A 16,543-nucleotide genomic window follows, 5' to 3' on the forward strand; every position below is an offset into this window, starting at 1 on the left:
ATCATACCTTCTCTTACTTTTTTAAACATGGTTTCTTTAGGTCTTTGAACATATTTATATTAGCTGCTTTGAAGTCTTTGTCTGCTTAATCTGACATCTGATATCTCTCAAAGGAAGTTTTTCTTGACTTTTTCCTGTGTATGCATCATGCTTTCCAGTTTCTTTGTAAGCCTCATAAATTTTGTTGAAAACTGGACCTTTTAGGTACTATATTTTAGCAACTGTGATTCCTGATTTCACTCTTGAGGCTTGTAGTTATGGTTGTTGTTTGCTTCTTTGTTTGTGTATTTGTTTTAATTACCTGGCTGAACTGTTTCATTGAATTCTATTTCCCTTGTAGTGTGCAGCCTTTGTTGTTGCTCCTCAGAGGGTACAGTCTTGGGCATGCACAGTGACACTCATGCTCCTGTCCTTCAGGGATAGCAATAGTCTTACCTGGGCTTTCTTCAGTTCTTTTTCCCTGAAACTGTGTTGCGTTTATACGTGGTCTGTCTCTACCGATATCATGCTTAGCTCTTAGTCTCCACTAATTGCTAGATGACTTCCCTATTCTTTCAACAGTATTTTGGGGACATAAATAACTCCATAGTCTAATCCAATTAAATTGAGGCCCCCATGGCCTCAATTAATCTTATAGTCTGTCTTTGAGATCAGGAAAGTCCCCAAGAAGAGCCTTTCTTAGCTGTCTCATTCCCTGGTTCTTGCTGTTAAACTTCAATCTTATCTACCATTTTGCTTTCATGGAGCTACTACCTTTCTCTTAACAACGGATTAAAGACTTAAACATAAGACCCAACACCATAAAAACCCTAGAAGAAAATCTAGGCAAAACCATTCAGGACATAGGCATAGGCAAGGACTTCATGACCAAAACACCAAAAGCATTGGCAACAAAAGCCAAAATAGACAAATGGGACCTAATCAAACTCCACAGCTTCTGCACAGCAAAAGAAACAGTCATTAGAGTGAATCGGCAACCAACAGAATGGGAAAAAGTGTTTGCAGTTTACCCACCTGACAAAGGGCTGATATCCAGAATTTACAAAGATTTGAAACAGATTTATAAGAAAAAAACAAGCACATTCAAAAGTGGGCAAAGGATATGAACAGATACTTTACAAAAGAAGACATACATGAGGCCAGCAAACATATGAAAAAATGCTCATCATCACTGATCATCAGAGAAATGCAAATCAAAACTACGTTGAGATACCATCTCACACCAGTTAGAATGGCGATCATTAAAAAATCTAGAGACAACAGATGCTGGAGAGGACGTGGAGAAATAGGAACACTTTTACACTGTTGGTGGGAGTGTAAATTAGTTCAACCATTGTGGAAGACAGTGTGGCGATTCCTCAAGGACCTCGAAATAGAAATTCCATTTGACCCAGCAATCCCATTACTGGGTATATATCCAAAGGATTACAAATCGTTCTACTATAAGGACACGTGCACATGAATGTTCATTGCAGCACTGTTTACAATAGCAAAGACCTGGAACCAACCCAAATGCCCATGGATGATAGACTGGACAGGGAAAATGTGGCACATATACACCATGGATTATGCAGCCATCAAAAACGATGAGTTTGTGTCCTTTGTAGGGACATGGATGAACATGGAAACCATCATTCTCAGCAAACTGACACAAGAGCAGAAGATCAAACACCACATGTTCTCACTCATAGGTGGGTGTTGAACAATGAGAACACATGGACACAGGGAGGGGAGCACTACACAATGGGGTCTGTTGGGGGGAAATAGGGAAGGGTCAGTGGTGGGTGGGGAGTTGGGGAGAGATAGCAAGGGGAGAAATGCCAGATATAGGTGATGGGGAGGAAAGCAGCAAACCACACTGCCACGTGTGTACCTATGCAGCAATCTTGCATGTTCTTCACATGTACCCCAAAACCTAAAATGCAATTAAAAAAAAAACACCACTAAAATCTTCTTTTTCCTAGCATGCCTAAACTTGAACTTCTCCAGGTTCTATTGCAAATAAGCTCAGTTACATTAGGAAAAGCTAGTGAATTTCCTGTTTTTACAACTTGATTTTCTCCCTGGGAAGATGCTCTGCAATACTGTGGATCTGGGGACAGGGACAGTGTCCCATTTCTCAGAGTAACACCCCTGCTGTATAAATAAAGTGCTGAGACATGGTGGTAATCCTTGGCCTTTTTGGCTTTTGACCTTCTCAGAATGGAGTGTTGGCCTTACCACTGATTTTTTGTGGGGACACTTCAAGCCTAGTGTGCTTGATCTACCATGCCTGTGATAGACTGACTGCTCTATGAGTACAGACTGGGTGGAAGAAGGGAGCTTCAGACTCTCAGCTACTCTTTCCTATAACAGAACTTCTGCAGTACAGAGCTGCGTGAGAAACGCTGATGCCTTCCCTTCTCAAAGAGAAACCATAGCCTTAACAAGGAGCTAGGGGGAAATGGAGTTCTGTATCCTTAACTGAATTCACCATGATTAAAATGATCATTTTGCTGAGGTGAGAAGAAGAGAAGGTGAGCCACGATTCAGATGCCATAGGTTCACTCTGTTCTTACCTAGATTTAATAGATTTTTTTGAATAAATGTTTCTACCTTTGCTGTATAACCATAGAAAAAATTTCAGAGACTTTAAGTGATGGTTATATTTATAATTTTCGCCAATCATGTTTGTTTCACTAGAGAGAGTGTCCATGGGCTCCTTATATCACCATTCTAGAAGTACTTCTTCTCAAATCCCTATTCATAATAAATACCTACCTCCAACATGGTGACCCTGACCTACTATTTTCCATTCAGTTCCCTTCCTAGGACTGTCCTTTCCCTGCTGAGCCCCTCCTCCCCTGAAGTCCTGCACTGTTTTTTTTCAAACCTGTTCTTAAGTCAAGGATGTATAATCTAAAACTTTTAACATTCTAAACAGTTTTTTTCCTTGATATGTGGATATCTTTTGTTGGTTACACATCCATTTTGACCCTCTTAAATGGAGATTATTTATTTTATAATGGTCAACCTATCTGAAGATGGGTCAACTTTGTCCAACAACTCATCTTCCTGTTAAGCTATGCCTTCTGGTCATATCTTTGATGTAACTAGAAATAAGCAAATTGACAATGCAACGTAGCCTGCTAATACAAGGCCTGACAAATGTCGTTACTTTGGAAATGTCACCCAGTTCTGGAAATCTGATCATTGTTATTACACATTGAATCGAGAAAAGTGTGATAAATGAGGCATCAACAAAATTCACAGGGAATGCATATACAACAAGTAAATCACAACTGTCAAGTGGATTCAAAATTTTCTTTTATTTTATTAATGAACTTTCCTTATAGGAAATATCTTAACAGAAATCCAGTTATTACAAAGAAAATATTTCTTCATGTACATGGAATTTGAATGACACATTTGTATAATCAGGTTTTTAAATAGTAAAATAGCTATTTCCATTTCTTTCTAACTTCCTTTCTCCAATTTCTCTGTAATTCTCTTTTTTTCCTATAATGTCTTGAAAAAGTTGTATAGCTATAAATTGGGATTACCAGTCTATAGCTGAAGAAACAGACATTCCATGTTAATAGTCTATCCAAGACCCTTAAGAAAGTCATAGACAGAACCATCAATAAAATGCTCTTTCTGCTCACTGGGGCAAGATGTCTCCCTTGCATGATTTTCTAGACATTTCTGAAATGTGAAGTTCCATTTCCAAAATTAGATGTCATTGGGCATAGACACATGCTGTCAAATGGAGATGTGCCCATCTGTATTCAGCCTGTATTTATCTGCTCAAGGCTACTGTTACCAAAAATACAAACTGCCCAATATTTTTGTAGATGCTCTGTCAATATATAAACCAGATTCTGTGTTATGGTACACAGCATTTGCCTGAATACTCTCCAGATGTTTGATGTCACAGAAAGAACTTATTCTGTTATTTGGGATTCATCAAACCCACATCCTCTGTGTTTGCATACGACAGGGTAGTCTAGGATAGGAATGCTAAAAAGAGAATGGACACATATGGCACTCTTTGGGAAAATAAACTTTGCTACATTGCAATATGAGACAAAGTTAAGGAGTGTGATGTGACTTTAGAATGCATATATCAAAAGTGAAGTAAATGTTCTGTGCTTTTTGCAAAGCCACAGAAACTTTTATAAAACAAAAGTAATATGAAACTCTTTAACTGGTTGGTAATTACATAAAAGTAAGAGAAAAACTCACATTTGGCCAATGTCCATGAATCATGGCCAGCAACCACTTTAGAGTCAGTTGTCAGATATTTGGAATATGTATTCATTATTATCAGGGTGCGGAGTTTAATATATATCCATAGATCTACCCCTTCCGTTACACTGTTTAGATCATCTCCTTACTTTTGTTCACTTGATCTCTCTTGTTACTGGAAGTGGTATAGCGATTTTTTTTATTAGGGTGTGTCTATATCTCCATGCATAGCTCATAGTTTTTGCTTCATAAAAGTTGTTGCTGTGTGACTTGATAGATAATATTTATTATGTGTTATGTCTTCTTTATGTGTTAGTATTTTTAGCCCTTCGTTGTCGTGGTTTCATGATTGGGAACTTGAATTTTCCTTTGTCTTTTATCAGCATTGCTACCCCTCCTTTCTTTTTATGTCCTTTGCCTTTTTAGGCTCTTGTTTATTTATTTATTTATTGAGACAGAGTCTCACTCTGTCACCCAGGCTGGCGTGCAGTGGCACAATCTCAGCTCACTGCAACCACTGCCTCCCAGGCTCAATAAATTCTCCTGCCTCGGCCACCTGAGTGTCTGGGATTACAGGTGCCTGCTACCATGCCTGGCTAATTTTTGTATTTTTAGTGAAAATGGGGTTTTACCATGTTGGCCGGGCATGTCTTGAACTCCTGACCTCAGGTGATCCACCTGCCTCAGCCTCCTAACGTGCTGAAATTACAGGCACGAGCTACCGTGCCCAGCTGGTAATACGTATTTTCAAATCTTACCCATTTAAAACATTGGATTGTTTGTTTCCTTACTGTTGAGTTTTGAGAGTTCTTTATATGTTCTGGATACAAGTCTTTTGTTAGATATGGCATTCTAGTCTGAACCTTGTCTTTTCTTTCTCTTAAGTATCTCTCGTAGAGCCAAAGCTTTCAATTTTAATACAGTCAAATTTTTCTTTTATGGACAGTACATTTAGAGTCATTTCTGAGAAATCATTAAACTCAAATTACTAAGATTTTCTCCTTTTGGAAGATTTCTTCAAAAACTTTTTATAGTTTTATGCATTGCATCTAGACCTACAATTCATTTTGAATTAAATTTTGTATTATTAAGTCTGAGGGTTTTACAGATTTAATTTTTTATCTGAGTCAAAAACAAATAGATAGCCCATTGTTCTAACACCTTGTCTTGAAAAGACAGTGTTTTCTCCACTTACTTGCCTTTCTACTTTTGTCAAAAATCAATTGGCCATGTTTATGTGGGTCTTTTGTTCCTTTGATCTACATGTCTCTGTCTTCACCAACACCATACTGTCTTGATTAGGATATCTTTATGATAGTGTTAAAGTTGTATGGGTCCTCCAGCTTCATTCTTCTTTTGCAAGTTTATTTAGACTATCTAAATCCATAGCCTTTTCATATAATTTTTAGAATCAACTCTATATCTACAAAGATTCCTAGTGGAAAATCTGTATTGGTATTATATTCAATCTATAGAGTACATACATAATGAAATGTGCACAGTACATTTTAAAATTATAAAACATAATTCAATGAGCACACATGAACCAACCAGTCAATCCAAGAAGTGAAACATTAAAGCTTACTTCTATCTATATGCTTCTCCTCTATCTTTTACCCATACCTACTTTGTTATTTGATGCAGCCAGTTGCTCAAGAACAGACATTCCAATTTATTGAATTCCTATATCTTTTGAATCATGTTACTTTCCATTTGTGATTTGGCTACTGGAATTTTACTTTGTGTAGTGGCTGTTTCTTCAAAATGTCAGAAGAGTAGAAGAGGAGATAAGCTTCATACCATGTATCTACTCTCCTGACATTTCATACTACAAATGGGTATATGGAGAGAGAGACAGAGAGAGAGAGAGAGAGAGAAAGAAAAAGGGAGTACCTCCTTTGCTGAACTAATTTTTAGGTTAAAGATTAGGTTTGAGCTTTAAATTTAATCTTAAATGAAGTATTGGAATTAAAGTAATTAACACATTTATTCACTTATTTATTACTTCTAAAATCCTATAGGAATGTATAAATCCCTTTTTATGGCACTTACAGTTCTCTCGTTGAATTATGTTTTTTAGGTACATATGGTATTTCACTGAACAGATTGAGAGTGAGATCTGTCTGAAGTTTCACGGTACTTGACACCATCTCTGCCAGTCAGTTAATTTTAAACAAATGACTGAGATGTATTTTTAGCTCCGTCAACATCTTACCAAATTTCAAATAATTGTTTTACCATTTTTTGAGATTATATTATATAGCTTTTTAAATGAGGACTAAGAACAGAAGTAAAGCTCATGAAAATTAGTCCAGAGAAAGGAAACAATGGATATTTCTAGACTCAACTAATTGTGTTAATGGCCACCTAAACCTCTTAGTAGTCAGTCAGATTCATTCCTTTTATTTCTGGTGTGTATACATTTGAATACTTTAAAGACACATTGATCAGGGAGGTAGAAAACAAATGGAAGAATGGAATGACAGTATTTAGGTTGCATGGCCCAATCCGGGCACTCAAGGAACATCTGGTTACAGGAAATTTACATCATAGAATATATTTTTATTTTTTAATAACTTTATTTGGTGAAAAGCCTATCTGTGAAGGAATGTGAGACTGGAGGTATACAATGCAAAACCTGTATCAGGTTAAGTATCAAATAGAATAATACATCCTAAGAATCAATTATTTTTATCAAATATTTATGAACATAAAATACTACCTTGTCTAGTTTTAGTGTCATTCACTACATAGAGTCTGAAGAGTTTCATATGTGTATTTGTGTATTTACTTTTATAATGCTACTATTTAATGTTTTTAATGCTGCACTTAATTCATCCATTCAGAAACACTTATTGAGAACTCAGGCCCTATTCTGGGCTCTGAGAATATAGCAATGAAGCTGACATAGAGCTCATATTCTAAATTTCATAACCAAATGATGTTGTATATGATACATCTTCTTTGAAATTTATCTAAAACTAATTGTTTTTGCAATGGAAAATTCTCCATTTATTGTCATTGTTTTATGAAAATATTTGATCTTTTTTGTTTTTAAATGGGAAATACACAATGTAAGATTGCTAAGAAATCCAAGTTAATAACTATATTGATATCTAATTGTTTTAGCAATATTAATAATTCATAATATATAGCAATTTTATATATCCTTTGTATAATAATTCATAATATATAGCAAGTTTATATATCATTTGCTTTTATGACAAGATAATATTTTCATTCCTATAATATAAAATCCAATGTTTCATCACAGCCTTGCTCAAGATTCATGAGTTTTAAGCTATTGAGATATTGTGATGTAATCAAAGAATGCCTTAATATTGTTTTGAATCTATATGCATACTGAACATTGTCAATAGACTGAACTTGTTTGTAGTTCTACTTTTCAATGTTTAAATCTGTACTGTAAAATTATATAAATATGACACAAATGTTACCCATTTTAGTCACACATTTTTCTCAGTTAACATTTACAATCTAATTGTTAACAAAGATAGTCTGAAATATTTTGACATAAAAATGGTCATAAAACTCATAGGGAACCCACACACCAGAATGTGTGTAAATCATGTGGTATCACACATTTACACACTGTTCTTGGTGCTTAAAATGGATATAATTTCCAGGACAACGATGTTATATTAAATAGTTTTGTGTGGTGGGTTAAGAAGTAATGTTCTTACCACAAAAGGGATGATACAATAACAGAGATTCTGGAAAATATGTCCAAGGTGAAACACCATGGAAGTGAGCAATGAGGGGTCAAAAATGGAAAGTGTAGAAATGTTAAAGTATGGCAAATGCTGCTCCCCATGAACCATTTCTGTCAGGACTTGCTAATTTCTTATTTATTTATTTTTATTATACTTTAAGATCTGGGACACATGTGCAGAATGTGCAGGTTTGTTACATAGATATACAAATGCCATGGTGGTTTGCTGCACTCATCAACCTGTCATCTACATTAGGTATTTCTCCTAATGCTATTCCTCCCCTAGCCCCTTGCCGACCAACAAGCCTTGATTTGTGATGTTCTCCTCCCTGTGTCCATGTGTTCTCACTGTTCAGTTCCCACTTATGAGTGAAAACATGCAGTGTTTGGGACTTGCTAATTTCTACAGGACTGTTAGCTCTAGTTGTCAAGTCATAGAGTCCTAGAGTTGGTCAGTTACTTCTTCCACAAATATCATTATGTAGTATTAATTCAGTTGTCACTTGTAACTGAGAAGACTTATTTGTAATAAATTTTCAAAATCCTTAACTGGTTCATTTTCTTTACAGTAACGTTATATCAATATTCTTCAAATATTCCTTGAAATACCTTGAAAGGTATTTTGAAACCGTCCTTATATAACTCCCATTCAGATGTTTTTAGCCAAGAGCATTCTTAAATATTTTATAAATTCCATCTATTTTTGTTTGTTTTATTTACAATCCAGGGGCGGTTTAGCATTAATTTGGCAGGAACTGGGATGAAGATATCCAGCACAGCAAAGTGGCACACTCAGGGGAGGTATACCTCTGTCAGCATACAAAGATCAGAGGTAAGTCTTGCTGGACCAAAAAGCCTGTTTGAAATACTTCTGGGCTGTGAACTAACATTAATGGTTATCTACCTTAAATGTAAAATTATATAAAATTAGATAACTAAAGAGTTATTGTGGCCGGGCATCCTGGCTCACGCCTGTAATCTCAGCGCTTTGGGAGGCAGGCAGATCACGAGGTCAGGAGTTCAAGACCAGCCTGGCCAACAGGGCAAAACCCCACCTCTACTAAAGATACAAAAAAAATTAGCCAGGTGTGGTGGTGCACATCTGTAATCCCAGCTACTTGGGAGGCTAAGGCAGGACAATTGCTTGAAACCGGGAGGAGGAAGTTGCAGTGAGCCAAGATAATGCCATTGTGCTCTAGCTTGGGCAACAGGGCAAGAATCTGTCAAAAAAAAAAAAAGCGTTATTGAGTTATTGCATTTAATGGGTATGTTATGTATAATGGGTTTATTGCATATAATGGGGCACTACATCAATTTATAAAATGAAATTGGATTCATTTGTATTAAAGTACATGTGTAGGTTTTTGTATACATATGAATCTATATATGGGCTACAGATAACTAAACATAAATTGCCAAATGTCAGATCATGTATATTTTGTCTATCTCAAGTTTGTAGCTAATGACTTGAAATACAGGTACTTCAAAAAAGGTAGTGTTTTTTTTTTATTATACTTTAAGTATTTAAGGTTTACAAGTTTTAATATTTCAAAGTGAGGGTTAAAGTTCTGGTTTTCTTCCTTCACTGTTTTAGTAATGGGGATGGCATTGGAGTCACTTGTCAATTAACAAATATCTTTCACAGTTTTTTTCAACAATTAGAATTATATATTTATGATGTACTCATGTTTTCCTATCTTTATAGAGATAACATTATTATTTTATCTATAAAAATATAGACTGCTATGTAGTATTTTTATGTAGATAGTTATAACTATTTTTATAGTTTATTTATATAGTGATAGTAACTATAACATATGAATCCACTTAATTTTCTGCAGGTACAGTATCCTGACAAGTACACTTCATGAAATGCTTTCTATTACTTATGGTTATTGTATCTTAGATAACATAGCCCTGCCCACAGTAAATCTGGATCTAGGTTATGTGTTCTCACCTATATTGCACACAAATTGGCACCAGCAGCAGCCCCTGTATATTCTAATGTTTTATAATTTTTACTTCTTTTGATTAAAGTGGATTTTGTTATACTCCTATTTATATAAATATTCCTCCTGAGGCCAGGCGTGGTGGCTTATGCCTGTAATCCAAGCACTTTGAGAGGCCAAGGAGGGCGGATCATGAGGTCAAGAGTTCGAGACCAGCCTGACCAGCATGGTGAAACCCCATCTCTAGTAAAAATATAAAAAATTAGCCAAGCATGATGGCTCACACCTGTAATCCCAACTACTCAGAAGGCTGAAGCAGGAGAATTACTTGAACCTAGGAGGCAGGGGTTGCAGTGAGCTGAGATGGCACCACTGTACTCCAGCCTCAAAAATAAATAAATAAGTAAATATTCCTTGTAAATAAAATTTAGTATTCTGATAGTCATAGCCTTTAAAACATACTGTTCCTGAAGACAATAAAATTGTGCTTTACTTAACAAAGCATTTTGCTTTTATTAAATTCTATTCTAAAGATTAATTAATTGTTTATTTCATTGAGAACTTCTACCTCAATAAAAAATATGGCACATAACTATTCCTTAAAATGTGATGCCTGGTGTGAAACTGAGACTGGTAAAATCCAGATATATTTACGGGAATGCAAACATATATTCATTTGCCAATAACTTTAACGAAGATTGAGTTTTTACTTCAACAGTCTATTGGGAATAGGGAAGTATACAACTCTGAGACTTTACTGCCATTCCATTCTGTGTGTACTCAGGTTCTCCACAGTTAAAATTGCTTTTGAAAAAATGTAGCTTCAAAAACTTCCAGTCAGGTTTGTGAAAGCTCAGATGGTTGTAGATGTGTGATGTTGCCTCCAAGGCCTCTGTTCTGTTCCATTGGTCTATATCACTGTTTTGGTACCAGCACCATGCTGTTTTGATTATTGTAGCCTTGTAGTATAGTTTGAAGTCAGGTAGTGTGATGCCTCCAAGTTTGTTCTTTTTGCTTAGAATTGAGATTCCCTGTTTAATGGGGTTGGGAAAACTGGCTAGTTATGGGCAGAAAGCAGAAACTGGACCCCTTCCTGACACTTTACACTAAAATTAACTCCAGATAGATTAAAGACTTAAACATAAGACCCAACAGCATAAAAACCCTAGAAGAAAACCTAAGCAAAACCATTCAGGACATAGGCATAGGCAAGGACTTCATGACTAAAACACCAAAAGCATTGGAAACAAAAGCCAAAATAGACAAATGGGACCTAATTAAACTCCAGAGCTTCACACAGCAGAAGAAACAATCATTAAAGTGAATCGGAAACCAACAAAATGGGAAAAACTTTTTGCAATCTACGCATCTGACAAAGGGCTAATATCCAGAATCTACAAAGAACTAAAACAGATGTACAAGAAAAAAACAAATAAGCCCATTCAAAAGTGGGCAAAGGTTATGAACAGACACTTTACAAAAGAAGACATATATGAGGCCAACAAACATATGAAAAAAAAGCTCATCATCAATGGTCGTTAGAGAAATGCAAATCAAAACTACATTGAGATACTGTCTCACGCCAGTTAGAATGTTGATCATTAAAAAATCTGGAGACAACGGATGCTGGAGAGGATGTGGAGAAATAGGAACACTTTTACACTATTGGTGGGAGTGTAAATTAGTTCACCCATTGTGGAAGACAGTGTGGCGATTCCTCAAGGACCTAGAAATAGAAATTCCATCTGACCCAGCAATCCCATTAATGGGTATATACCCAAAGGAGTATAAATCGTTCTATTATAAGGACACATGCGCACAAATGTTCATTGCAACACTGTTTACAATAGCAAAGACTTGGAACCAATCCAATGCCCATCGATGATAGACTGGACAGGAAGAATGTGGCACTTATACACCATGGAATATCATGCAGCCATAAAAAACGATCCGTTTTCGTCCTTCGTAGGGATGTGGATGAACCTGGAAACCATCATTCTCAGCAAACTGACACAAGAACAGAAAATCAAATACTGCATGTTCTCACTTATAGGCGGATATTGAACAAGAACACATGGACACAGGGAGGGGAGCATCACACACTGGAGTCTGCAGGAGGGAACTAGGGGAGGGAAGCTTGGGATAAGTGGGATAGAATATTAATTATATACCTTTAAAGTCAAGTTTATACAATATATTTAGTCTAAAAGAATGTTATATAAAATTATGTAAATAATGGATAGCAACCTGGAAGAGGTTTTAATAAACCCACTGAAGCAAATAGATACCTAGATGAAAAATATGTAGATTGAGATTGAAATATATGGATTGGATTTAAGTCTGAATTGAGATTTAAATTGTCTAAATTATAGTGTGGTATATAATATTTAATTAGCTAATATGAATCTCAGGTTATCTAATATCCTTTAACTTTCCCATGTCTACCAATTTAAACTAATACCAAAGGGGTATGATATTTCACCTCAAATGCAATTGTTATAGGAAACCTCTGCTAATGATTTTAGCTATATGATTCAAAGCATTTTCTTTTTCTACTATTTGCATGCAGATACCAGCTTATATAAGATTATTCTATATCTCTTATTCCAATTTTCAGGATGGAACCAGAGTTTTCGGCAAGTGTGGAGGGTACTGTGGAAAGTGTCTTCCTCATCTGACTACTGGTCTCCCAATTCAAGTCATATGAACATTCAGAAGGGGGAAATATGCCCTAAAGAGGAATGTTCTCTGGAACATGCAAATAACTGGTGCTCATATTTTTATTTCTCCCTTCCCAAGATTTCCATGTCAAATATGTTTCTGCCTTTTTTTTTCAGGGTGCTAATCAGGGATTCAAATCACTGCTTAATAAGGCCTATAAAATAAACTTAAGAGATGTATGATTCTAATCAGGATTTTTGTTAAAGAACATAATAATTGGTAATAGAGAATATCAGATTGAATGAATTATACCAAGACAATGTTGCTCTTAACATCTTGGACTGGACCACACTTATTTTACACCTGTAAACACACATGTAAATCTCTGCTCAGTATCATACTGTGCAATGAAATATTTATTCTACTTGCTAAAACAGAACAACTAAATATTAGGATAATAAACATTCGAAATTGCTGTAAACATTATTGAATCTTTCAGGTGAATAGCAAATCAATAGTTACATAAAAAAGCACAGGGCCATTATGCTTTCTAGTCATACAGTTTATATACCTCATTTTATTTTTTCTTTAATTTTTACTTATGGATTATGGTGCTTCAATTAAAAAACAGTCCTCAAGATGAGATATGAATTGCTTATTAAAAAATGCATGTTTGAGTTAAATAATAAAAAATTTTGTGGGTATAATAAAGATATGATATAATTTAATTTTAAAAATCTACCTCAAATTTGACTGTACTTATAGGAACAATACATTGTTTTAACAATGTTGTTTTGCCTTTATAATTCTTGTGTGTGTGTATATATATTCTTTAAAAATCTATTTTCTCAAAGTTATATACTGTATTCTGTTAATTAGTGAAGTGAGAATTCTTTTGAAGATCTTATTTTGGTAAACATAAAATTATATTTGCTTATGAAAATGTTTTATTAGAGATGTTTAAGTTATTTTATATCAGAGTTTCCCAAAGCCAGAGCATAAAGGAGTATAAAAATTAACTATCAATGGGCAAATTCTCAGGTATTAAGAGTTTTTTTTTTAATGTGGATAATTTAATCATGTATTACATAACAATGTGCTTTTGAAAGACATGTTGACAAATAATATTTTTCTATGGCAACTTACTCTGACAACCAAAATAAATAAATAAAAATGGAATCTACTATAGATTTTTGCCAGTGAATACTAGTGTACTTGTTTTACCCACAGTGTTTTTCTCCCAACCAACCATTTATTAGAGATGTATTGTATCATATAAAGCACTAATGCAATTTTGTTCCAATGTGGTTAAATAAACATTTGAAGATCTCTGTATCAAAAGAAGTATTTTGAACTATGTGCCTTAAGCCAGTTACAAACATTAATATAAAATGTGTGACATTATCCAGGAATCTTTTCATGCATATTTAAAATATTATAATTTATAAACATTTAAGTAATAAACATTTTTATGATTCATTAGCACTTTGTTTTTTATTGTCTTTAGATGTTAAAAAGAGAACTTTTACTGTAAGTGTCTATAACTCTACTTCAGAAATTCTAAGAAATTTTTTTTTTGAGACGGGGTTTTGTTCTTGTTGCCTAGGTTGAAGTTCAATGGCATGATCTCAGCTCACTGCAGCCTCCGCCTTCTGGGTTCAAGCTATTCTGCCTCAGCCTCCCTAGTAGCTGGGATTACAGGTGCCTGCCACCATGCCAAGCTAATTTTTTTGTATTTTTGGTAGAGATGAGGTTTTACTATGTTGACCAGGCTTGTCTCGAACTCTTGACCTCAGGCGAGTTACCTGCCTCGGCCTCCCAAATTTCTGGGATTACAGGCATGAGCCACTGTACCTGGCCAATTCTAAGAAATTTTTAATCAAATTTGTGCAGTTAGGATGAAGCACACCTGTCTGTGCCCTTCTTGTGGCAGAGGAAACCTGGCAGGAAAGCTACCAACAACTTGCAGTGCCTCTAAAAGCTTGTGTTCATACAAGGTCTATTCGTGTCTACTCAGATTCAAGTGGCCAAACCCGATCAAGTGACCAAGTCCTATGCAATGGGGCAGGGACATGTACTTCTGTAGGGTAGGATGCCCGGATCCATGGAAATGGGTGGGAACTTAACAATCTCTCCCATGGCCAGAAGCAGGTCCTTGTGATATACCGTCTTCAACCTCTCTAGGTATGGCCAAAGTACCTCCAAAATGGTTAAATACATTGCCTCAGGAAAAGAATAAAAGTTTTGATTGATCCACATTCTCAATGACACCTGAATTTTTGTTTTGTTTTGTTTTGTTTTCTAATCTGATGGAACATAGCATGGTATTTCATTGTCTGAATTTATATTTACCTGATTACTAGAGTAGATAAGGATCTCTCTTTTTTTTTTTTATATTGGTTTTTCTGAGAATCGCTTGATTATTATCTTTGTCAGTTTTAGTTTAGGATTTTTTTTTTAAGTTAAAGGGCTTTTTAAAAGTTACCATTAGAGTGGGAACAAGAAAAATATAAGTTTTCAGTTGGAACTGTTATTTTAAATTCTTTTTCTTTGTCGTCACATTGTCTATCTCAAAGTCTTACTGTTTTCCTCAAATATTTTGTCTTCTTTCTGCCCCCACATTCTCAGTAGATAGCATTGCTATTTTACAAGAAAGAAAACATTTGGAAATAAATTCTTTCAACTTTCTGCCACTTTTCCCTCTCCTCTCCATGTCTCCTGCCCCTAAAAAGAAAAAGAAAAAAAGAAACAGACATATTTCTGAATAAAAACCAAGTAGCTTTATGTGGATATAATTTAAAACACTTGAGAATCTCTTGCCAAAAAGCATGCTTTTGTACTGTACCTTAAATTAGTTGCAAATATTAATATACAATTTATAATGATTTACTTGTTTAACATTTAAGATGACATGCTCCCTGCATCTATTTTATTTATTTTTTATACCCTTATGGAGAAACAATTTCCCTGCTCATGTCTAAGGATAATCACTCAACCTCTGCCTTTGATTTCTCCCACTCTGAATTCTCTAGGACTTCTTTCCATTTATTATTCTGTCTCACTTTCCTTTCTTTCACCACTGGTTCTTTTTCTTCATTCGAAAACCATGTTTGCCTCTCTTCTATATTTAAACAAAGATATCTTATTTTCCTGTCTAATCAGTAACTATGTCAAGTTAGTTTGTCATATCGTTTAAATCTTTTCTATATCTTTATTGATTTTTATAATTGTAGTATTTATTCCTGAAAGATTATAATCAATATAATCAGTACTGCAATTTAAAAAATTGTAAAACAGGTAATTCTCTTTTTTTTTAGTGTTTGCTCTAGGATTTCCAATATAGATCCTTAACCTATCATAATCTACCTTCAATGTTATAAACTTCAAATATAATTATTATATAAATTCTTGTTTAAACATGTCTTTTAAAATAAATAAGATACCATGAATTATCCTTTATATATTTGCTGGACATGGTGGTATGCATCTATAATTCAACCCACTCTGAAAACTGAGGTGGGAGGATTGCTCAAGCCCAGAAGGTCAAAGGTTACAGTGAGTTATGATAGTGCCACTGCACTGCAGCCTGGGCAATAGAACCAGACTGTCAAAAAAATCAAAAAACCAAAAATACACAAAAAGACTCCTAACATTATGTACAAATATTGATGGAAATAGAAGATAGTAACATAATAATTTTGCAACAACAACTTGTTAACAACTGAGTACAGATTCTCCCTTGATGTCATGCATCAGGATAAAATATATTTTGGCTGCTGAATATAGCAATCAATCAACATTGGTCGTTGCCTGAACTTCTAATTTTTAAAAATGAGTTCTATTTTCAAAAATAAAAAACTCATTATTTCCCCTAGTAATTTTTTTCTAATAGATAGTCTTTATTTGCTAAGTGCTTAAATATTTTGCTAAAAGGCAAATAAGTTTCTATTATACAGTACTTGTACTACTTAAT

General features: G+C 34.8%; 1 protein-coding gene across 1 annotated transcript in view; it reads left to right on the forward strand.

Annotated features, from left to right (window-relative positions):
• Positions 1-13,911, forward strand: part of ADAMTS20 (ADAM metallopeptidase with thrombospondin type 1 motif 20) — a 211,090-nt gene extending 197,179 nt beyond the window's left edge. Inside the window, exons 38-39 of the mRNA XM_017529893.2 lie at positions 8,688-8,792; positions 12,527-13,911. Coding sequence (XP_017385382.1) covers positions 8,688-8,792; positions 12,527-12,616 — 195 coding nt within the window. The 3' untranslated portion in view covers positions 12,617-13,911. The remainder of the gene's footprint in view (positions 1-8,687; positions 8,793-12,526) is intronic.
• The last annotated feature ends 2,632 nt before the right edge of the window (positions 13,912-16,543 follow it).

Source organism: Cebus imitator, unplaced genomic scaffold (genome assembly GCF_001604975.1).
Source record: "Cebus imitator isolate Cc_AM_T3 unplaced genomic scaffold, Cebus_imitator-1.0 Scaffold2, whole genome shotgun sequence".
Lineage (NCBI taxonomy): Eukaryota > Metazoa > Chordata > Mammalia > Primates > Cebidae > Cebus > Cebus imitator.